The sequence below is a fragment of the Cnephaeus nilssonii genome (assembly GCF_951640355.1).
Source record: "Cnephaeus nilssonii genome assembly, chromosome: 15".
Taxonomy (NCBI): domain Eukaryota; kingdom Metazoa; phylum Chordata; class Mammalia; order Chiroptera; family Vespertilionidae; genus Cnephaeus; species Cnephaeus nilssonii.
In genome coordinates, this window is record NC_137086.1 from 35,539,300 (window position 1) to 35,563,766 (window position 24,467).

A 24,467-nucleotide genomic window follows, 5' to 3' on the forward strand; every position below is an offset into this window, starting at 1 on the left:
TAGATATTTTTGTTGATTTCAGAGAAGGAAGAGGGCGAGAGAGAAACATCAATGATGAGAATGCACGTCCCACCCTGGGGACTGAGCCGGCAACCCGGGGTATATGCCCTCACCGGGAACCCCACCGTGACCTGCTAGTTCACAGGTTGAGGCTCCATCGTTGAGCCACGCCGGCAGGGCTCTGTGCTTTATTTTAGTTTCTGAGGTCATGTCTTCCAATTTGGTGTTCTTTTCTTGGACAATGATAATCTGATATTAATCCTATTCAGAGTAATTTTCTAAAAGATAATGAATTTTTCATTTCTAGACATTTGAGTCTCTTTTATCTCCCATTTCTGTTATCATGTTCAAATTTTCTTTTACATCCTTGAACATATATGGAAGATTTATAAAAGCTGCATTTAAGTCTCTATCTGATAATGCCATCATTTGTTATTTGGGGTTTTTTTTTTCCTCCTGGTTGATTTTTCTCCATTATGGGTCATAATTTCCTACTTCTTTGCATGATCAATTTGTTCTTATTAGTGGTAAAATACAAGTAGCATTTACCATTTTAACCATTTTTAAATATACAGTTCAGTGGTATTAAATACATTCTCATGGCTATGCAACCATCACCACTATCCATCCCCAGAGTTTCTCATTTTGTAAAACTGAAACTCCATATCCATTAAACGATAATTTCCCATTTTCCCCTCCTCCCAGGCCTTGCAAACACTGTTCAACTTTCTGTCATGATTTTGACTACTCTAAGTATCTCATATAAGTGTAATCATACAATATTTGTCTTTTATGTAATTGACTTATTTTGCTCAGCATAGTACTCTCAAGGTTCATCATGTTGTAGCACATCAGAAATTCCTTCCTTTTTAAGGCTGGATAATATTCTATTATATTTATCACATTTTGCTTATCCATTCATCCATCAGTGAACACTTCGGTTGCTTCCATATTTTAGCTATTGTGACTTATGCCACCATGAATATGGGTGTACAATATCTCTGAGACCGTTTTCAATTCTTTTTTGCTATATATCCAAACGTGGAATTATTGGGTCATTTGGTAATTCTATTCTTAATTTTTTAAGGAATTGTTCAACAGCAGCTGTACATTTTACATTCCTGACAGTACACAGGATTTCAGCTTCTTTACATTCTGGCCAACACTGTTTTATAGTAGCCATCCTCATGGGTGTGAGGTGCTCTCATTTGTATTTTCCTAATGTTTAGTGATGTCAAGCATCTCTTCATGTGCTTATTAGCCATTTGTATATCTTTGGAGAAATGTCTATTCAAACGTTATGCCCATTTTTTAATTGGTGCCAGAGACCACAGCATAGCAGCATTAGCATGAAAGTGCAAGGGAGACATTGGAAGGCCGATGGACCTTGATCTCAGATTTCCTGACCTGATAATCTTTACATTGTTTACTAAACTTTACTGAGCTTTGATTCTATCTGCTCTGCCTGCATGCATTGCTAAAGGGCAAATGTGTAACCAAACTGAATAAAAGCAGGCAGGACCTGGACTTGTGGATTCCTCTTCTTGCCAGAGGCTCCACCTGGCCTCCCATGCCTTAAAATTTATTTCTTGTTTAGTATCTTTATTGTGCGTCGGCCCTCCTACAGGTCATCCTGAAACCCACCGTGCAGGTTGCGGCAAATTGAGTAGGGTTTTGTTTGTTTTTTAAAGTTTTGGGAGTTCTTTATATATTCTGGATTTTAATCCCTTATCACCTATGGGATTTGAAAATATTTTCTGTCTTTCTGAGGTACTGTCTTTTGATGCACAAATTTTCATGAAATTAAATTTGTCTTTTCCCTCTTGTTACCTATCCCTTTAGTGACATATCCAAGAAATCACTGCTAAATCCAATGTCATGAAGCTTTCATTCTGTTGTGTTCTAAGAGTTTTGTTTTAGGTCTTACATTTAGGTCTTTATCTACTTTTATTTTGTCATACAGTGTTAAGCTAAGGATCCACCCTTCTTTTGCATGTGGATATCCAGTTTTTCCAGCATCATTTGTTGAAGACTGACCTTTCCCTATTGAATGGTCCTGGTTCAGCTGCCAAAAATTATTTGAATAGGCCTGGCCAGTGTGACTCACTGGTTAGACCATCAGCCCGAGGCACTGAAGGATTTCAGGATTCCTGGTGAAGGGCATGTATCTGGGTTGCAGTTTGCTCCCACCTCCCTTTCCTACCCCCTCAAAGATGAGTGCAGGAGGCAACCAGTGGATGTCTCTCTCATCCCTCCCTTCCACTCTCACTGAAAAGCAGTGGGAAAAATATCCTCATGATGATTAACACCAAAACACACACACACACACAGACATACTTTCAAAAACAACCACATTATTTGACCTTATATAGGAGAGTTTATTTCTGGACTCTCTATTCCAGGAGTGGGGAATGTCTGGCCCCCAAGTCATATAAGGCACACAAAATCATTTGGTCTGGCCCTGGCAGGGGATTAGAGGTGAATTAATTGCTTGACCAAATATAGCAAGCTAATTTTTAAGTTGATAATTTTGTGTGGCCTGGAAATGATGTTATGACTATCCAAATGACACTATGCAGAAAATAAGTTCCTGGCCCCTGCTTTTTCTATTCTATTGATCTAAATGTCTTTATGCTTGTACGTTTTGATTACTGTAGCTTTGTAGTGAGTTTTGAAAAAAGGAAGTGTGAATCCTCCAGTTGCTTTTTCAAGGTTGTTTTGGATAGTCAGTTTCCTTGAGATTCCACAATTTTTAGGATGGGTTTTCTATTTCTGTAAAAAATGTTATTGGGATTTTGATAGGAATTGCATTCAATCTGTAGATGCTTTGGATAGTTTCCTCTTCATCTGCTCTTTCCCTCCTCTGGCAAAGCTCATTTGAACATCTAACAATTGAACCCTTTTTTAATACATACAACTAGAGCTGGTAGAGAACACCTTACTTCCTTTTAGTTTTTCTTTGCTTTTAATCTCACACTTTTGTTTTTCTGGTCTATGCTTTTAACTTTGTTAGACAGGGTCTCCCATAGTGAAAGCTACAGTGTGAATCAATTCCAGGTGTGCAAAAAAATCCATTATTCAAAAAATCTTTTACATTCAGCAAGTGTATTTTAAACATCTATTAAATACCAGACATTATTCTTTGTCCTAGGTCTGTGGTCGGCGAACTGCAGCTCGCAAGCCACATGCGGCTCTTTGGCCCCTTGAGTGTGGCTCTTCCACAAAATACCACGGCCTGGGCGAGTCTATTTTGAAGAAGTGGCGTTAGAAGAAGTTTAAGTTTAAAAAATTTGGCTCTCAGAAATTTCAATTGTTGTACTGTTGATATTTGGCTCTGTTGACTAATGAGTTTGCCGACCACTGTCCTAGGTCATTAGTGGAGCAAAGAAGCTAATACTTTTGACTTCAATATATAGCCTATGTTCTATTGGAGGGAGACAGACAAGAAATAAACACTGGTAAAGCGCCATGAAGAAAAATAAAAGCAGAGAGGCATACAAGAAGTGCCTGGGGCCCGGGCTGGTGTGGCTGTGGGTTGAGCAATGTCTCGTGCACTGAAAGATTGCCAGTTCAAGTTCCAGTCAGGGCACTTACCCAGGTTGTGGGTTTGATCTCTGGTCATGGTGCGTATGGAAGGCAACCAATGTTTCTCTCTCTTCCTCTAAAATCAATAAAAATGTTTTTAAAAAGTGCCTGGGGGTTGGGGTAGGATTGCAGTTTAAAATAGGGCGTTCAGGAAAGATCTGGCTGAGAAGGGAACTGAGCAGGGAGTTTATGGGAAGGTAAACGATGAGCTGAGCTCCTATCTGGGAAAGTTTCAGGTGAAGGGCACAGCATGAGCGAAATCCCTGCAAAAGGAGTGTGCTGGAATATAAGGAGGCAGGTGTGAGGGGTAGAGTGCAAGGAGAGCAGAGGCAGAGATGAGAGGATGGGACAGATCTAGGATGTGTGCACTGATGAGAGCTTGGCTTTTATTCCAGTAAAGTGAGCTTTAGGTCTGATAGTGTTGACATTTTAAAGAAATGTTTTTAATATATTTTTTTATCTCAGAGAGGGACAAAGAGAGAAACATCAATGATGAGAATCATTCATTGGCTGCCTCCTACATGCCCCTCTGGGGTTCAAGCCCATAACTAAGGCATGTGCCCTGACTGGGAATGGAACCGGGACCTCTTGGTTCATAGGTTGATGCTCAACAACTGAAATACACTGGCTGGGCAAGTAGAGAAGTATTTTGACTTGAAAGATTTCAGGACATACCTCATTCAACAGTTTCATGGCAGCAAGAAAAAGCTTGTTTTACTATGAACTATTAGCCATTAAAACTGAATCACTAAATTTTAGACAACCCTGAAATAGATTTCTAAATATATAAAGACATCATTTAACAAATTATTTTAGTTAACTATTTTAGTTACCAGATACAAAAGAAGCTTCAGGCTGATTGACTGTAATTCTCCACAAATGCGAAGGAGTCCTAGTTGCTTTTATAACACTCCTTGTGAAATACAAAAGAAATTGTGTAGGCCCAATTTGTGGTCTACTTCCAAGGCCTGGCCATTATCCAAAGGCAATAGAAGCCATGAAAGCTTTCATAATGGGTAGTGCCTGACAAGTTTTTTTTAAAAATTACCAACTATAGTGTGTGCAGAAAGAGGCTAAAGTGAGGGCAGAGATTATTTTGATTTTACACTATTCATGGTGAGAGATGATGCTTGAGCAAGGTGCAATTAAGATGTTTAAAGCCACTAAAACAAGACATCAATTAAGAGTCCCTTTTATTTATGTAAATTCTCAGTATGGGCTCTTTACCTGGTATAGGGGAGGGAAACTTATGACCTTGCCCAAGGGCTTTTAAGGAGAGGGCACAGAGCTCTTCCTCTGTGATTCTTGATCACTTTCAGCTCAAAATAATCCTAAATTGTATATTGTAGGGTGACATATTCTATTACCCTTCAGCCATTGAACAGTTTGTCCTTATATCACCAATTTTCCCAAATAAAGATCATTTTAAAAAAATTCCTTTTGGCACAGCTGGCATAGGTCAGTGATTGAATGATGATCTATGAACCAGGTCACGGTTCAATCCCCAGTGGGGGCACATGCCCAGGTTGTGGGCTGATCCCGTGTGGGACGTGCAGGAGGCAGCTGATCAATGACTCTCTCTCATCATTGATGTTTCTTTCTCTCTCCCTATCTCTCTGAAATCAATAAAAAATATATTAAAATAAATAAGAGGGATTACTGCCATTGTGACATGGATGAATCTTGAGATTATGCTAAGTGAAGTCAGTCAGTCAGAAAAAGCTAACAACCGTATGATTTCAATCATATAGGGGATATAAAACAAACTCAAAGAAACAGACAATAGTATTGGTTGTTACCAGAGGGAAGGAGTGGGAGGGCAGTAAAGGAGAAAAAGGGTCAAATACATGTGATGGGAGATTATGACTTTGAGTGGTGGGTATACAATGCAATATATAGATCATGTATCATAGAACTGTACACTTGAAACCTGTATGATCCTATCAACCTTTTCAAATGTAGTTTTCCGTTAGTCTAGTTAAGAATGAGATACTCTTAGTCACCCCAATAAATTTAATTAACATGTTAAGTGCCATGTCAGTCACCGGTGACTGACACTATACTTTCCGTTTGGACTGGTCAGTCACTGGTGCCGCCAGCATATTGGTGAAATTGGATATCGCGGGCTAAATGGAAAGGAAGACAAAACAGGCTTGGTGCTCAACATGTTAAAAATGAAATATCCTTTACTAGAGGCCCGGTACACGAAATTTGTGCTGGGGGAGGGGGGGGGTTTGTCCCTCAGCCCAGCCTGCACCCTCTCCAATCTGGGACCCCAAGAGGAATGTCCAACTGCCTGTTTAGGCCCGATTCTACTGGGATCAGGCCTAAACAGGCAGTTGGACATCCCTCTCACAATCCAGGACTGCTGGCTCCCAACTGCTCGCCTGCCTGCCTTCCTGATTGCCCCTAACCGCTTCTGCCTGACAGCCTGATCACCCCCTAACCCAGTGATGGGCAACCTTTTGAGCTTGGTGTGTCAAACTTTGCCCAAAAACTGAGCATAACTCAGGTAGTGTGTCACTTTGAGGAAAAAAACATTATTTCGCAAACGTTTCATCCTCAGGAGCAGCAAATGTTTCATCCTTGGCATGTGGCCGCGTGTCATCAGAAATGGCTACGCGTCAGTGTCATAGGTTCGCCATCACTGCCCTAACCACTCCCCTGCCAGCTTGATTGATGCCTAACTGCTCCCCTGCCAGCCCGATTGCCCCTCACTGCCCTCCCCTGCTGACCCAGTCACCCCTAACTACCCTCCCCTGCCAGCCTCATCGCCCCTAACTGCTCTCCCCTGCAGGCCTGGTCACCTCCAACTTCCCTCTCCTGCATGCCTGTTCCCCCCTAACTGCCCTTCCCTGCAGGCCGGTCACCCCCAACTTCCCTCCTCTGCTGGTCGGGTCACCCCTAACTGCCCTCCTCTGCAGGCTTGATCACCCCCAACTGCCCTACCTTGCAGGCCTGGTCCCTCCCAACTGCCCTCCCCTGCTGGCCATCTTGTGGCAGCCATCTTGTGTGTTGGAGTGACAGTCAACTTGCATGTTACTATTTTATTAGATAGGATAATAAAACCCTAATATGCAAAACGACCAGCAGAATGACCGGTCTCTATGACATGGGCTAACCACCATGGGCAGACGCTCAACGCAGGAGCTGTCCCCTGGTGGTCAGTGTGCTCAGCCAGAAGCCAGGGTTACGGCTGGCGAGCGCAGTGGTGGTGGTGAGAGCTTCTCCTGCCTCCAAGGCAGGCGGACATCCCCCGAGGGGTCCCGGACTGCCAAAGGGCACAGGCCGGGCTGAGGAACCCTGCCCAGTGCACAAATGTCATGCACCAAACCTCTAGTTTTTGTATAAATGATATTTGCTACTTAATGTGTACAAGGAATCTCAATGAACACAACATTCTTGAATAAAGGGCTCAGGATTATAGGGTAGAGGAAGCCTTTCATTTTTCACTTTGTGTCTTTCTGAATGTTAACTTTTCAAACAGTATATACATTACTTTGTGAATCCATTGCCCCTTTTGTTCTATAGGTTTTTCAAGTGTCTGAAATAACATTTGGGGGGGGGGAGGGGCAGCAACAATAAATTAATCTGCCTTTTGAAACCAAATCTTTAATATTTTCATTAAACGGTGTCAATACAATTTCAAGTAAATGCAAACTGGAAGACCAGGCCCAGGAATTCACAGGGGAAACAATATTCCAAACAACAAGAAACATCAGTGATCTTCCACTCCAGCCGCACTATTAGTGGCCATGATGGTGCCAGTCAGCCAGTGTTATCCAGATTACCGAGTGTTTACCTGACAAAAGAAAAACTTGAGTTTCAAAACCTGTAATAATAGAATTTTAAGGATGGCAGACATTTAAGCAGTTGTCCAAATCACCCCTATTATTACAAGTGAGAAAAGACTGCAAGAGTATGAACTGTTATCACCTTGATGACTAGCAAACTATTAGTTACAAACACCCCCAAAAATCTCTTAAAAGATATACCTTTTGACCTTGTAGGAAAATTCCCAACCTATACATACCACATCATCAATTTTCAGGATGCTCCGGACAGTTTCAGTTGCTAGAGTCAGTGCACTAACTGAAACCAACAAAGGCTGGACAACCAGTTCCTCCAAAATGTTGGAAATACCACCCTGCAAATTAGCACAAATTGCTTTTAGTGTTTGTAAGTATACACATCACCAGCTACAGTTATGAATCAAGACCTTTTCAAATGTAGTTTTCCCTTACTCTACTTAAGAATAAGATACTCTCTAAGTAAGCTCTTTTATACACTACTAGTAGCCCATTTGCAGGAAGAATCCTGCAAGCGGCTGCTGCGGCCATGTGCACTGCGGCCACCGCACCTGCACCCGCCGCCCCGCCCGGGCTTTCCCTCTGGCAGCCACCTTGCTTTCCGCTTTTCCTCCCTCTTCCTTCTAAGTTGTCTTCAGTCTTCACTCCTCCCTCCCTCAGCGTATGCAAAACAACAGCCATCTTTGTTGGGTAATTTGCATACTCGCCCTGATTGGCTGGTAGGCGTGGCTTTGGCTAGTGGGCGTGGCTTGGGCATAGCGAAGGTACAGTCAATTTGCATATTACTATTTTATTAGGTAGGATAGGTTGTATTTCTACTAAAATTTGGAAAAAATTAATGCTGCATCCCCCAAATCCTAACTCAAAACTCCTCCTATGGCCCTAGCTGGTTTGGCTCAATGTATAGAGTGTTGGCTTACGGACTGAAGGGTCCTAGGTTCGATTCCAGTAAAGGGCACATGCCTGGGTTGCAGGCTCGATCCCCAGTAGTGGGCGTGCAGGAGGCAGCCAATCAATGATCTCTCATCATTGATGTTTCTATCTCTCTCTCTCCCTTCATTTCTCTCTGAAATCAATAAGATATCCTATATAATAAAAGGCTAATATGCAAATACACCAAAACAACCCAACAACCAGTCGCTATGATGTGCGCTGACCACCAGGGGGCATGTGTGGAACATGACAGGCATTGGCCATGGCAGGATGGTGGAGCAGGTGAGTGGGGGTGCCAGACCAAGACAGGGCGCCGGTCACTGTCATCAAGGCAAGATTCTGGTGGTTACTCAAAATTCTTTGCTCCTGTGTGCTGCAGTCCTGCCTGGCACTGCGCCTGCTGCTGGCGCTGGCCCCTCTCGCACCCACTGCCAGTGCTGGAGCTGCTGCTTGTGCCTGCTGCCGGTGCCTGGCGCCGGTCCCAATCACTCAGCACTATCAGTGGATGCGAGCAGCGGCTGCTGGCCCTGATTGCCCTTGAGGGCTTCTCCACCCACCCTGCTCCTGAGGGGTGATCAGGGCAGCAGCCACCACTCACACCCACTGCTGGCACCGGCCCCAATCACTCCGTGCTGACAGCAGGTGTGAGTGGAGCTAGCGCCATCAGCACATGAGATCAGTGGCAGGAGTGGGGCCGCAGGCAGACAGGGAATCGGGGGCCACGGCAGGTGGGGCTGGGCAGGGACACGGAGGATGGGCCGAGACCCATCCCTGTCTGTGCCTACAGCAGCCTTCTGGCCCATAGTTCCTTTCAAGGTGCATGAATTCGTGCACTGGGCCCCTAGTATACATATAAAAAAACCTTCCTCCTATGTATCCTACTCTGCCTTTACATCTCTCTCAAATCTCACTTATAAATTCTTATTGCCACTATCATAGTTTCATTCTCCTAAGGATTACTGCTGATGGCCGTCACAAGCAACCCCATCTCCTGTGTTCCCACCTTAAAATACTCATTTCATCATTTTAGCCTCTTGGTTAACAAAACGTTAGTAGCTTCCAACTACTGGAATAAAAAAACACCCCACGCCGAAACCGGTTTGGCTCAGTGGATAGAGCGTCGGCCTGCGGACTGAAAGGTCCCAGGTTCGATTCCGGTCAAGGGCATGTACCTTGGTTGTGGGCACATCCCCAGTAGGGGGTGTGCAGGAGGCAGCTGATTGATGTTTCTAACTCTCTATCCCTCTCCCTGCCTCTCTGTAAAAAAATCAATAAAATATATTTAAAAAAAAACAAAAAAAAAAACCCATACCTCGTTAGCTTTTATCTGATCTTTCCAACCTTAAAGTCCAGTGTATTACCAATATATAACTTCCACTCTAGACAAAATTAGAAACTTCTCAGGCTCTCTCACCTGTAAACCATTTGCTCCCCCTTCTGAAATTTCCTCATACCCTACCAATGAAAGCTACATCTTCATAATGTGCCCTCCTTAGGAATTCTATTCTATTAAAAAAATGCAACCTTGGATTGTTAGCCCCCCCCCCCCGCCCCGCATTAAGTATTATTTGTCTCTTCAATAAAAAGGGACATATACAAAAGGGGAAATTATTACTGTTCTATGTGTTTACCCTAGTGACTGACTTCATTAGGCTGGTGGTCACAACAGCAGCAATGGTAAATACTTAAGTGTTTCCTCTATGCCAGGCATCTTTATAAGAGCATTCTTGTTAGTAATATATTTAATTCTCACAATTAGCCTACAAGGGACCTATTAATTAGTCTCTTTTTACAATTGAGAAAACTGAAGCACAGACTATGGAGCATGCCAAAAATCAGCCAATAAATTGGCAGAGGTAATGAACAGATAATACTTTTCACTTAAGGCATAATCCATCTTCATTCTCACTCAATAGCATAAATTATCTGGCAGGCCTAATATTTAAATCCTATTTTACTTTTAATTACAAAGCTTTTCATTAAACAGATAATTACAAAGTTTTAAAAATGTTATATTAATTAATATTTCCTGCAATAATTAAAGATTAAATTATTACCTTTCGGACGTTAATGCCGGTAGTTTTTTCTCCTTGGGCATGCCGGTTTCTTAGTTCTGTTACTGTAGAAATGGGATTCAGGCCAGCATTTTCAGCTAGTGTAGATGGAATTACTTCCATAGCATCTGCAAAAGCACGAACGCAGTAGGATTCCATACCACTCAATGTTCGCGAATATTCAGTTAACCGTAGAGCCAACTCTATTTCTGGAGCACCACCTCCTGCAATAAGAGCTCTGAAATTCACAAACATATTTTTTAGCTTATTTTATCTAAGAGAAAGCTATTTTAAATAATTTACCATTTACACCTTTAAAATAGTCAAAATACTGAAGTTTTAATGTTCTAAATGTTACTTAGCAATTCATATTACCTATTCTTCACTAAACAGCGGATGACACATAGGGCATCATGAATGGAGCGCTCAGCTTCTTCAATAACCAATTTGTTAGATCCACGGACAACAATTGTAACTGTTTTTCCAGGGCTTGTACAGCCTGTAATCTTTAGTAAACATATTCCAAATTAGGTATTTGGGATAAAGATTAAAATAAACAAAAAAAATCCAGGCAAATAAAGCTTAATTATAACACTGTTACCTTGATCAGCTTGCCAGAACCATTTAAATTGACCTCCTCAGCTAACTCAGCTGATCCCAGCATGTCAGCAGTGAACTGGTCAATATGAGCAACCGGCTTGGTTCCAATCGTCTGGGAAAAATAATCAAATCCTCAAATTAAGACATTTGATTATTGGACATTTTCACACATACAAATGTTAGAATATTTTACCTTACAAATGAATTCAATATCTTCTCTTTCAATATCCTTAACCACCATAATCTTCATTTTGTTTAGAAAATGTAATGCAAGATCACTTAGAGCATCTCTACAATAAAAAATCAGTCATTATGTCAATGCTAGGTCAAAGATATTTGCTGTTCAACCATTTTTTAAGGTTTTCATTATTTTACTGTTGTTTAAATAAACAATGTGTGGTGATTTCCAATGGATAATATTAAAATGTACCCCAATAACACTATTTGTAAAACACACAAGATAACCATGTCATTGTTTTTTAAAATACTAAGTAAGTGTATCTCTGATAATTAAAACTTTGATACTTCCTGATTTAGAATAATTAGCGCATTGTCCTGATACACTAAGGTTGCCAGCACATACAAGAAGCAACCAATGAATGCATAAATAAGTGGAACAATAAATCGATGTTTCTCCTTCTAAAATCAATGTTAAAAAAAAATCAAAATCTTTAATCCCAAGACTATAATCATATTAAAAAACAAGATTACTAGCTATTATATGACTTGGGATGAGAACCAGGTATTCCAATTCTTCATCAATGAGCATCCACAATACATTCTGGCATAATGTATTAATAGAATACATGGGAATGTGTCTACATATTAGAAGAAAACACTGAAAAACGAAGCATTCCATTTACTTAACATCTAGGATATTGGCTAGAAAGATTATACACCCCACATTTAAATGATTGATTTTGGATACCCTCTAGAGTATTCATCAGAATGTCCTATTCTGAAAAGAACCTATTTTAGAGTATTCATCAGAATGTCAGAATGTTAGAATATTTTACCTTACAAATGAATTCAATATCTTCTTTCAATATCCTTAAGAACCTATTTTTAGAGTAAAGAACCTATTTTAGAGTATTCATCAGAATGTCCCAAAATGCAGATTCATTAGCTGTCTAGTGGTTTATCTACCTCAAATGGTTCTGTAAAAATTGCTAGAGGGTATCCAAAATCAATTATTATTAAGAAGAAAACATAATAGCTGCATACCTTAGAATAGACTTTTGTATGAGAAGAACATTACATCCTGTTTTTTTAATTTGCTTCACTAAGTTTAGAATATAGGCTCTCTCCTCTCGAAGCACTCGATCCATCTGGACATAGTCAGAAACTACTATCTGATTATCCATCTGTTTAGAAAAGAAACAACATATTAATAATTTGCATATAGGAGTTTTAAAGTGAAAAAAATATTTTTAATAAAAATATTATAGTATAAATTCAAGCAAAATCATACCAAATATTATATATAAACATGCACAGAAAAAGTCTGGGAAAGTCCAGGTGGCATGGCTCAGTCGTTGAGCTTTGACCTATGAATCAGGAGGTCACAGTTCCACTCCCCATGGTCAGGGCACATGCCCAGGATGCGGGCTTGATCCACAGTAGGGGGCGTGCAGGAGGCAGCTGATGAATGATTCTCTCTCTCTCTCATCATTGATGTTTCTATCTATCTCTCCCTCTCGCTTCCTCTCTGAAATCAATAAAAAAATATATTGGTGTGTGTTGTGTATGTGTGGTGTGTGGTGTGTGTGTGTGTGTGTATATATATATATTAAAAAAAAAGTCTGGAAAGATGAATATACACCAACCTTATTGCAGATCTTTTATGCTGTCATATGTGTCTATATACATGCAAGTACATTTTGATAAAATGTAAAATGATTATTTCCTGAATATGCCAATTTGCTTTATACAAATATTTTACTGAAATAATTTCACTTGCATCCTTGTTACTTTGTCATGTTCTGGCATCCAACAATTTCTGCCTTTATTTCAATTTTATTAATTCTTTTGAGACAAATACTTCTTATCACTAGTATCAGTCTTTTCTATTTTCATGATAATGAATAAAAGTCGAGTTATTAGAAAGTTAAACATATATATTAAAAAATCAATTTTATTTGGTTCTACTTACATCTGTTTTGGGAGCAGATAAGCAAAACTGAATAAGCCCAATTTTAGCCTTTTCGACTCTGGTTATACCAGAATTTGCCACCTTCTGAATGAGAACCAGCCCTTCCACCAACTCACAGTCATCGATTGTCCCACTAAGAAAAAAAGAAACAAGGGAATAGTTAACAAGGAGCAGAAATCTGTAAGTTTAGATTTCTAACAGATTAAAAATCACCAGTTCAATAAAATGTGCTTTAGCCTCACTCACATTTATTAGTGTCCCATTCCTGAACCTCTTTGATCACACTACTGCCCTGCCATCATAAGGGAATGCAAACAAATTCTTGAGATTCTCAGATTAATACTAGTACAAATTCTCATGAAAATATAAAAAAAGCTTTCTGACTTTCACCTATTTTTCATTTAAAAGTTATTTATTTTTGGAAATAACTTAAGCTTACTTTCAAAATCAATTTTTATTCATTAAAGTTATAAATAGGTCTGCTTACCCAAGTTTCTTAACTATTTTAATATCTCTAAGATCTACACCAGTAGCTGTGGCTGGGTCAATCACTTTCATAACTGCATTTACACTCATTGGAGAAAGAAGACTTGAATACTGAGAGACAACCTAGAATTTAAAAAAAAAAGTCAGTTTCACAACAGAAAAAGTCCCAGTTCTTTACTGACATATCACTTTTTTTTGGATGGTGGGAGAGGGAGAGAATATATGAGAAAACATTCCATACAAACTGTCTTTTCAATTCAGATTGTCAGTCACCAAGGGCATGAAATAAAAATATGTACTCACAACTCTATAGGAAATCCAAAACAAAGTTAATTTTATGTGGAAGTTTCTTATCTAAAATGAATTTGTGATCAGATGCTATATATGTGTACCCCTAATACTGAGGGTGCTGGTAAAAATAGCTAGTGGCTAACATTTACTGAGCACTTTATGCCAGGCAGTGGTCTTAGTACTTTACATTTCTATAATCATTCAATCTTCAAATGAAGAAACTGAAATAGTCAAACAGCTTGGTCAAGTGATAGAGCCAGTGCTGAACCCAAGCAGTCTAGACTCTAAGACCAATGCTTGTAACCATTATGCTATACTGTCATTAATTTCTGGGGACATTCAACAATATTATTATCTAATTCTCAATTTAACATTAGAAGAAAATGAACATATCAATATAATGCTGATGAAAAGAAAAAAGAACGTATGTGTGACACTGGACATGATAGAAAAGAGAAGGTGACATAATTTCCCAAGAAATTTAAAAAACATCATTGCTTTAAATTTGATAACTAAGAAAAGCAGCACAGACATTAGTTAAGAGATGGCCTATGGATAGGCAATCTTGTCCTGGTTCAAATTTCAGTTCTATCCCTTACTGTGGGTCTTGGATGAGTTATTTAACTTCACTAGACCTATTTTCCATCGGTAAAATGGGGATACAATTTATCTGACAATCTTGGAGTAAACTTTACTTGAATTCAGTTATACAAATTACTTTAGTTACCTACTGTTGAGGTATGTGGGAAGCAACCAATCAATGTGTGAACTGTATAGCATCAAACAAAAATCACAGCATAGGAGTTGTGGTTCTTAACAAACCTTACGCTGTAATTTTACAACGATCCCTTAGTGTTCATCTCACCTTTGAGTTCAATGAAGTGGCTGCACTATTTAACAAAGTTTCTCTGTCACTCAGTTCCACAGGTCGAGACATGTCAACCAATACTTCAACACCCTTTTCCAAAGCCTTCTGGAATGACTCCGAAATAATAGTTGGATGAATCCCTGTCATTTGTGAAAATCCAGTTAGTTAATTATGTAACAAATAAGCTATATATTTGACACACTTAAAATTTTTCTATTCGTTAAAATTTCAAAACAACCATAAATTTTAAATTATTAACTATAGATTAGCTTATACTTCAGTTATAATGGTTTACATAACCTTAACTGTTAACTATGGCTAATAATTTATTTCCACTTAATTTGGAATAGTTCAATTACACACACACACACACACACACACACACACACACGATATTTAAAAGGAAAACCAAAGTTAATCCTTTTAAAAACAGCATAAAACTACATAAATAGGATAAGTGACTGGAGAGTCACCACTATGATTAAGCACTATTTACTAGAACAAGAACCCCTACTTTCTCTCCCAAATCACCATTCAATCTAGAGCCTAAGGTTAGTAACAGCACTACCACTTATTTTTGAAAAGCAAAATCCTATCAAGTTCCATCACAAAGAAGTTTGGCTAGACCTGTTCGGTGTGCCTCAAATGGTTGGAGCATTGCCCTTACACATAAGGGCGGCAGGTTCAATTCCCAGTTTTTGTGCTTGCGGGAAGCAACCGATTGAGGTTTCTCTCTCCAAAAATCACTTAAAAAAAGAAGCTTGGCTAAAGAGGCTATAGAGGGAATAAATGGTGATGGAAGCAGACTTGACTTGGGGTGTTGAATACACAATACAATGTACAGATGATGTATTATAGAATTGCACACCTGAAAGCCACATACTTTTTTTTTTGAAACCCATATACTTTTATTAACCAATATCACCCCAATAAATTCAATAATAATTAAAAAGTTTGGCAAAAAAGAAAAGCAAAAAGAAAAACATTTCTAATTCATATAATAAACGTAGCAAAATTTAATCTTAAAAATCCTAGTAAAGATTATTCCAAATTAAATCTTAAATCAGACATTACTTAACTTGAATAAAAGTATGTCCTATGTTCTACCTACCTTTCTGAAGAAGCTTGGTACAGGAATCTAAGAGAGAGCCAGCAATGATGACCACCGATGTAGTGCCATCTCCTGCTTCTATATCTTGTGCCTTAGACAACTCTACCAGCTAAGTGAACAGAACATTTAAGTTGTTCAATAAGAAATGTGAGAACCTAATAACATCCAATTCAAATATAAAAAAATATAAATGGTTTTCACATCAGTGTCACAATTTGATTATTATCAACACTATAAGATTCAATATAACACATATGACTTTGGATTTGTTGTCTATCTTGGGTTTCATTTTAAAATGATAATCCCTCCCCCCCAAAAAAGAAAAGAAAATGATAACCCACATATTTATAGCATACAAAATTATATATATATATATATATATATATATATATAAAAAACACATTATGATTTCTGGTTCAGACTGTGGATTGTAAATATTTAAATTCCCAGCTACTTAAAAGTTCCAGTCAGAGAGCATAGTGTTATACCATAGGTACCTTGTAGCCTTGGAAGCTATGAAATGGGGAATTTCAGATGAGGTTACAGTGTCATTTTGGAGTCCTTTGCCAAGTGTATCTGAACTGACCCCTGTATGAGCATAATTTGATTCACTTAAAAAGTCATCGTTACATAATTTAAAAATTCACAATGCTTGCCCTAGCCTTTTGACTCAATGGACACAGTGCTGGCCTGCAGACTGAAGGGTCCTGGGTTCAATTCCAGTCAAGGACACATACCTTGGTTGCAGAGTCAATCCCCAGCCCTGGTGGGGCGCATGTGGGAGGCAACCAATCAATGTGTGTCTCTCTCTCCGTCTCTCACCCTCCCTTCCACTCTCTCTAAAAAATCAATGGGAAAAATATCCTTGGGTGAGGATTCAAACACAAGAAAAAATACCGTATTTTCCAGCGTATAAGACGACTGGGCGTATAGAAGATTTTCCTGGGTTAAAAAGTCGTCTTATACGCCGGAAAATACGGTAATAAATTTTTAAAAATTCACAATGCTTAAATTATATCATGTGATCAAATAAAACAAATTTAACTGTTTACCAAATATCAAACCATACACTTAAAAAAACACCTCATCTAAAATTATACTTACCATTCTGGCTGCTGGATGTAACACTTGCATTTGTTTCAGAATGGTGGCACCATCATTTGTAATGGTCACATCGCCTTTTCCATCTTGAATCTGAAAAGTTATTATTATTATTTTTTAAAGCTGTGATTTCAAAAGTTATTTTATTTATCCAGTATTAACCTTTTGCACTCGGATGTTGAGTGTGACTCGACAAGGTTAGCATCAATAGCAGCTCTTTTTATACTCTTTGAATGTATCAATAATTTGAAATATAAAAAATCCAAATAAACAAGTTTGTATGAAAAGAAACTCCAGTTTTTTATTCTACTGCCGCGCTTTGTAAAATCTGGGGTATTTAAAAAATTAAATCCCGAGTAGAATAAAGGAATCGAGAAAAAAGCAAGCGAGTGCAAAGGGTTAATATGACAACCTAAAAGCTCTATTAATTTGGTAGAGAAATTAATTTATGTTTACATAGCTTACAACTGTGCTTAATTTCAAACTGTATACTAATATAAATCATTGTACTAAAAGTATGCATAATAGTCTAACTTTACAAGTAAAACAGCTGGCTTTGTTCCAATTACTTTATTTGTGAAAAAGAGAACTGATGCCATGGATGCCCCAAAATACAGCACCATGAATGTGAACACAATTCCCTATTTCCATTAATTAGCTATTATTTTTAAAACTAGACACCTGGTGCACAAAATTTGTGCAGTCAGGGATGGAGTACCTCAGCCCAGGAGCCCTCGGGGGATGAATGACTGCCGGCCTGGACACTAAGCTGGCAGTAGGATATCCTTAGCCCTGCCGCGGAGGCAGGAGAGGCTCCCGCCACCACCGCTGCGCTCGCCAGCAGTGAGCCCGGCGCTCCCCCTGTGGGAGCGCACTGACCACCAGGGGGCAGCTCCTGCATTGAGCATCTGCCCACTGGTGGTCAGTGCGCATCATAGCAACTGGTCATTCTGCTGTTCAGTCAATTTGCATATTAGCCTTTTATTATCTACTAGACTAGAGGCCCGATGCACGAAGATTCGTGCAAGAATGGGCCTTCCTTCCCCTGGCTGCCGGCACCGCCTTAGCTCCACCAGAGCTGCCTTTCTGCCTTCCCATGCTGCCCAGAGGCCTGGAGCTGCTGGGGCGGTGCGGAACGCCTGCGGTCAATTTGCATCTTTCTCTTTTATTAGTGTAGATAATAATAAAAGCGTAATACGCTAATTAGACCAGAGAGCCGAACGACCTTCTGGACGACCTTCCAGCCGAGCCCCTTGCACAAATTTCATGCATCGGGCCTCTAGTATAACTTCTTAAAATTTTCAATTACAATTGACATACACAATTCTTATAGTCAACACATAACTTATTTTTTAGTATCCTCAGCAAAGAGCAAAAATATTGATATTAAAATATTCAGAAGGAATAATGACCCGTGTATCATCCAGACCAACTGTCGCCAACTGGTCATCCACGGACCACTGATTGTTCGTGATGTCCAAAAGGTTGGTGACCGCTGGTTTAAGGAAACCTTTGGAGCAGCGGTTGCCAACTGGTGGTCTGCGGACCACTGGTGGTCCATGAGGTCTGAAAGGTTGGCGACTGCTGATCCAGACAATCCTCTATGTTGTTTCCTCATCTTTTATTTTGAAAATTAGCTAGCACTAAAGGAAGTAAAGATGGGGGCATATTACCTAAAAGTCATTGGAAGCCATCTGTTTTATGCTGCCAGTCAACAAAGCCAGAAGAGTTGAAACCTCAGACCTGTCAGGTCACAGAGCTACATCAATACGTAACATTGAACTCAAGCCCTTACACCTAGCTTTACTATATTTCCTGACAACACAAAAAGAGTAGGTAACTACTTTTGTATGTCTATTTCCATTGTTTAAAAAGCATTGAACAAAATATGAATTTTCACTCTTCTGAACTCTCAAAGTGCTTTTCTAACACTTGTTACTTTTTAAGCAACGTATCTTAACCCTCTATCAAGATCTTGCAGTGTGAGGCCCTGGCCAAATAGCTCAGTTGTTAAGAGCATTATCCCGCTATGCCAAGGTGTTGGGTTTGAACTCTGGTTAGGGCACATACTAGTACAAGAAGCAACCAATGAATGCATAAATAAGTGGAACAACAAATCAATGTGTTTCTTTCTCCCCAAAAATAAAATCTTTCAGAGTAGACAGCAGCATTCAATAAGTAATGAATGATTTCATTTTTACCATTTTATCCATTCCTTTTGGTCCAAGGCTTGTTCTAATAGCATCAGCAACAGCTGCAAAGGAAGACAAAATCAAGAAGACTCTTTAAAGAGCAAATTACTTTTCTTCTCAAATGATCTTTTTGTCCTTATAAGGATATTGTGCAGAACATTTTACCATGTTCACTAAAGAAAACTCATTGTTTAATAACAATCTACTGGAAACAGGATAACTTACTCCTTTAATTGTAGGACACGCACTTCATGCTTTGTTGTTAAAATCACTATACATAGTCCTTATGCTCTGCCTATGGCAGAATAAATTTTGAGGATTTCTCTAATCTTACTTTAAATGTCAAAATATTATCTCTGAACGTGGACTGTATTCTTTTCTCTTTCAAAATAAGACAAGCTGCAATAAGACAGGCTAGACCTCCTACCATAGTATGTAATTAACTTATTTGTTTGACCTCTCCCTCCAAAAAATGAGAAACAAACACAAAACTAAAATCACAGCTTTCAGTAATTATCAATGTTATGAAACATCTCTAGATATACAGTTTACCATGCCAAAGTTACTTACTATTATCTGTTCATGAGACTTGTTTCTATTTCATTAGTCCTCTTACCATCTTCTAAGAGAAATTGGAATTGATGAATAATACTTGACCCCTTTTCTTTGACAAGGTCTGGACAACTGATTAAATATTTCCCTTTCTCACATACCATCTCACTCCTTATACATAGGGTTGAAATTGTGCATTAATAGTTTCTGTGTACTCCACAACTAGCATTAAGGCTCCCCCCCTCACCCCCCACCTCTTGTGAACAATAATAGATAACCTTAAAGAGCTTAAGAGAAAATATTTGGTGTAATTTAAAAATTGTTTTCTACCTAATTATCTCATAGTTTGAGGCTGCTGTTCCTAATTGCCCAGCCATTATTATTACCCTTCCAAGCAATTTTAGTGGCCTCTCATGGCCATAATTCTACAAGCAGACCAACCAATTCACTGGCTGGGGTGGCACAGTTGGTTGGAGTCATCCCATACATCAAAAGGTGGTGGGCTGGATCCCCAGTCTGGGTGTGCATGGGAGGCAATTGATCAATGTTTCTCTCGCACATCTGTTTTTCTCTCTCCCCTACTATCTTTAAAATCAATTTTTAAAAATGCCCTTAATTCATCTACTTGAAGACACTAGAAAAACACACATTATCCAAAACACACACACACACACACACACACACACACACACACACACACACGGCTTGATGCACGAAATTCATGCAAGGGGCTTGGCCCTCGCAGCAGCACAGCCCCGCCCACTGGTCTTTCCAGAAGGTTGTTCCGCTGTCTGGTCTAATTAGCATATTAGCTCTTTATTACATAGGATTATTACATAGGATTACATAGGATATATTTTAGAGTGCTTAACATCTCCCAAATTGTCTGAAGTTTAACATATACCATGTGGCACACTGTATTGTCTGTTAAATGACTCATACAGAATAGTACTAGACATAACATCCAAAAAAAAAACAACTGGCTCCCTGAATTAAACTAAAGATGCACATTGCAGCAGCTTTTCTCAATTAGTTTGTAAGTTTTGTCTGACTTGGAAAGACTAGTTGTGCCATTTTGCTCTGAGCTCTCCTTACATAATCTAGGACCTAGATTCTAGGTGGTCTCTCTTTCCCACATGCTTATTTTTCTCTTGTCCAGTTTCAATTCTCTGTTCACTGCTGTTTCAAAGGTCACCTAAGTAAACCTTCCATGCTGTATCTTCCTTGTTTAAAATCTATCATATTATATAGCTCTTTTGACCCTCCACATGGCCCAAAAATTTAACTTCTTGTTTCAAACATAATAAATCTAAGCTTCCACTATGCCCCCTAGATAACTACCTACCCCATCTTTATTTCCAGGTATATTCTCTCCTGAATTTCCAAATGACTCCCTAAGTCTACTCATCTGGTCATTCTGACCTCTCCAACTCATTAGGCCCATATTTGAACCTATTCTTATTCCACCATCCTTCTTCCAGTGTACAGTAAGTCCTCACTTAATGTCATTGATAGGTTCTTGGAATTACAGCCAAATGACATATAAGGAAACCAATTTTACCATAGGCTAACTGATAAATGCAACAGTTACTAGGGCATCTTATCAACAATATAAAAAACCACATTGACCTGCTATATCTGTTTCTTTAGCATCATCACACCCTCAGTCACTTCAGATGAGGACCTCAAACACGTATTTATAAGGCTGTATTTTATATATGGGGCTCTTCATATGCTTTCTTACTTAATGCCCACAGCAACCCTACAAGTTAGCTATTAACTCATTTTACTGAAAAATGATTTCTAGCCAGGGCAGTTGTGCCAAATCCTCTCCAGGATACCAGGACCTTCAAGATTTGGCCCAACCTTATCCTTCCAATCTCACTTTCATGATCATTTTCTTTTTGTCCCCCCCTCCCCCCTCTCTTTTCTCATGCTCATTTTCTAACCCGAATGAAATATTCATTATACTCAATACACATCACACACAATTTTTTAAGCCTTGTTCTCACCTTTCCTTCCAGAACCTATCTGAATTAGATTTCTCTTAATCCTCACAACTCTAATAAGAAACATTTCCCCCCTCAATTTTATAGGTAAGAAAGCCTCGCCTAGAGATTAAAGGTAACAAAGCCACGAAGTAATGGCAACAGAGCACGAAACTCGGGTCTTGATTGCCAGTGTTCTACCAAAAAAAATCCAACTCTAGCAAACTGTTCATGTTTCTTGATTTGCTTGTGTTTGGTTGCACATGCACAGAGAACATAAAAGCACAATGTAGCTTTCCACAATTATTCTCAAACAAAACGGGTAAATCTGTTCCCCGCAGCCCAATATGAAGGGCCACACCCCAACTTAAGCATGAAGAGTTTACCCAATTCGATTCAACAGCTGAGCGAGGCATGCTTATGTAAATGTTATTTTTATAATAACTAGAGAACTTGTAAGTATCGTGCAAACATTTTACTAACGGAACCAATAGGCAGGTAAGCGACAGGGCTTAACTGTCAGAACCCAAGGGACCGCTACAAGCCTGAGTGAACAGGCTGCAAGACTAGGGGCGTCCAGGTCCCAGAACGGGGAAAATCCAAAAGCCTCCATACTCCGGGTCGAGAATTATCGGCAGAAAATAATAGGATCCTCTCAAAGGGCTGCTTCTACTTAAGGACAAAAGGGGATCAATGACCATCAACGACCACCAGGACCACCCAAAAGCATGGTGAGAACGCAGAGCTCGGCCCCGTAGGGCCGCGCGGGCTAGGCCCCGGGAGCGATACCTTTGGCCGCGGAGATGTTGCTGAAGCGGATCTGGGCCGGCTTATCCCGGTCCTGATAGGCGCTTTTGTAGCGGCCGCCGGCAGCCCCGGCGGGCGCCCCGCTGCGGGGTGCCACGTTCTCGGGCATGGCGAGCTGGGCTGGGTCTGCGTGGGGCTCAGGAAGGACGGATGGACGCGGATTCTGGGCGGCTGCGAAGCAAGAGAGCGCGCCCAACGCCTCCACGAACCTTCCAGAATGCAGCGCCTGCTCCGGGAGGAGGAGGGGGCGGAGACGGAGCAGGGGGCCTGCCTGGCGGCGCGGCGCCGGCGTGACGTAGCAGGCTGCCCGCCGCCCGCCCGATGACGGCACTGCACCGGGGACTTCTGGGCTTGCAGGGGATGTCGGCCTCCGACGCCGGGGGTCGGAAGTCGGGTTGGGGCCGCGGCGGGGCGAACTCTTGTGTGGGAGAAAGGACAGCCCTCTGTTTTAAAGGCGGGCGTTGGGACACCCCTCCCTCCCACTTCCGGGTCCTCGGCTGTGAGGTCCCTTAACTCGAGGGGTAGTTCGCTCCGGGATTGCTCCCTACCGCTGTGGGCTGAGCTGGTTTTTGTCAGGCCGCGTGTTTTTGTATTGTATTCATTTTGAAAGGGAATCGGAGGAGGGGGATTTGGGATGTGCGTCTGGTTCCCTTTGCTTGAAGGGTTAGGGTTGGTTGTCTCCTGCTGATGGATACTGAGTGGTAGTTACAGATTTAAATCCACCCTCGTTAAATGCTAGAGAATCTTGAAAGTTTGGGAGCTGTGATCGCCTGCCAGATCAGGACTGCTTCACTAGTCAATACAACGCCCTCGTTTTACACTAGTTTTTACCACATAACATAGACACTGGTTCTCAAGGAGTCATTTTAATAACGATCGTTCAGTCCTGCCCAGTGCTAAACCCGTTACACCCTCTAGCGCTTTTAATCCTCACAACAATCCTATGAAATAACTCTTCCTTTTATTCTGCTCTCCCTTCCCTCATCTAAAGCCTGCGAATTTTGCCTTTAAAAAAATTTTTTTTTTATTGATTTCAGAGAGGAAAGGAGAGGGAGAGATGGAAATATCAATGAGAGGGAATCATTCATCGGCTTGTCACCTACATGCCCCCTTCTGGGGATCCTGTGGTAACCCAGGCATGTGACCTTCTGGTTCATAGGTCATGCTCAACCCCTGAGCCACACAGACTGGGCATCATTTTACTTTCTTAATATGAAGAATCTCATATTCTCCAACCTAAGTGCCACTGCCTTAGGCCCACATCATCATCTATTTCATTACTGTGGTAGTCTAGCTTTTGGCTTTTCCTGCTCCTCCAGTTTGTTTTCCACAAACTCAAATGTGATGTTATTACTCCCCTACTTAAAACCTTCAGTAACTCCTCAACGACCAAGTATAAATATCCACTTTATGTGTAAAATATCCATTTCTCTGACCCAGGTCCTGTTTACCTTTTCAGGTTTATAACTTTAGGCTCCCAGTCCACTTTTGCTACTGTAGGGCAGGAAAAGATCTTTTTTTTTTTTTTAATATATCCTCACCAGAGGATATATTTTCCATCTATTTTTAGGGAGAGTGGAAGAGAGAGGGAAAGACAGAGAAACATTGATGTGAGAGAAACGCATCGATTGGTTGCCTCCTGCACGAGCTCCGACCAGGCCCTGGGCCAGAGGAGGAGCCTCCAACCAAGGTATGTGCCCTTGACCGGAATGAACCCGGGACCCTTTGGTCTTCTATCCGCTGAGGCAAACTGGCTAGGGCAGGAAAAGATCTTTTTTCTTCTTTCTCAGGTTCTTGACTGGTGCTCTGTCACAAAAGATAGTAACGAGAAAAGCACACATTTATTTAATGTAAGTTTTATGTGACATGGGAATCTTGGTGAGGAAATGAACACCTGAAAAGTGGTTAAACCTGAGCGTTTTATGCTAGATTTGATGA

The 24,467-nt window shown here is 40.3% G+C and overlaps 1 protein-coding gene across 1 annotated transcript; it reads right to left on the bottom strand.

Moving 5' to 3' along the window:
* Positions 1–7,177: 7,177 nt before the first annotated feature.
* CCT4 (chaperonin containing TCP1 subunit 4) lies at positions 7,178–22,782 on the bottom strand. The gene is made up of 14 exons (XM_079792184.1): positions 22,512–22,782; positions 19,192–19,244; positions 16,994–17,083; positions 15,890–15,998; positions 14,776–14,918; positions 13,621–13,742; positions 13,134–13,266; positions 12,206–12,345; positions 11,175–11,271; positions 10,983–11,093; positions 10,757–10,887; positions 10,385–10,619; positions 7,619–7,732; positions 7,178–7,387 (listed from the first exon to the last, which is right to left on the bottom strand). The coding sequence occupies exons 1-14, from the start codon at positions 22,636–22,638 to the stop codon at positions 7,373–7,375; spliced, it is 1,620 nt and encodes a 539-aa protein (XP_079648310.1). The 5' UTR covers positions 22,639–22,782; the 3' UTR covers positions 7,178–7,372.
* Between the last annotated feature and the right edge of the window lie 1,685 nt (positions 22,783–24,467).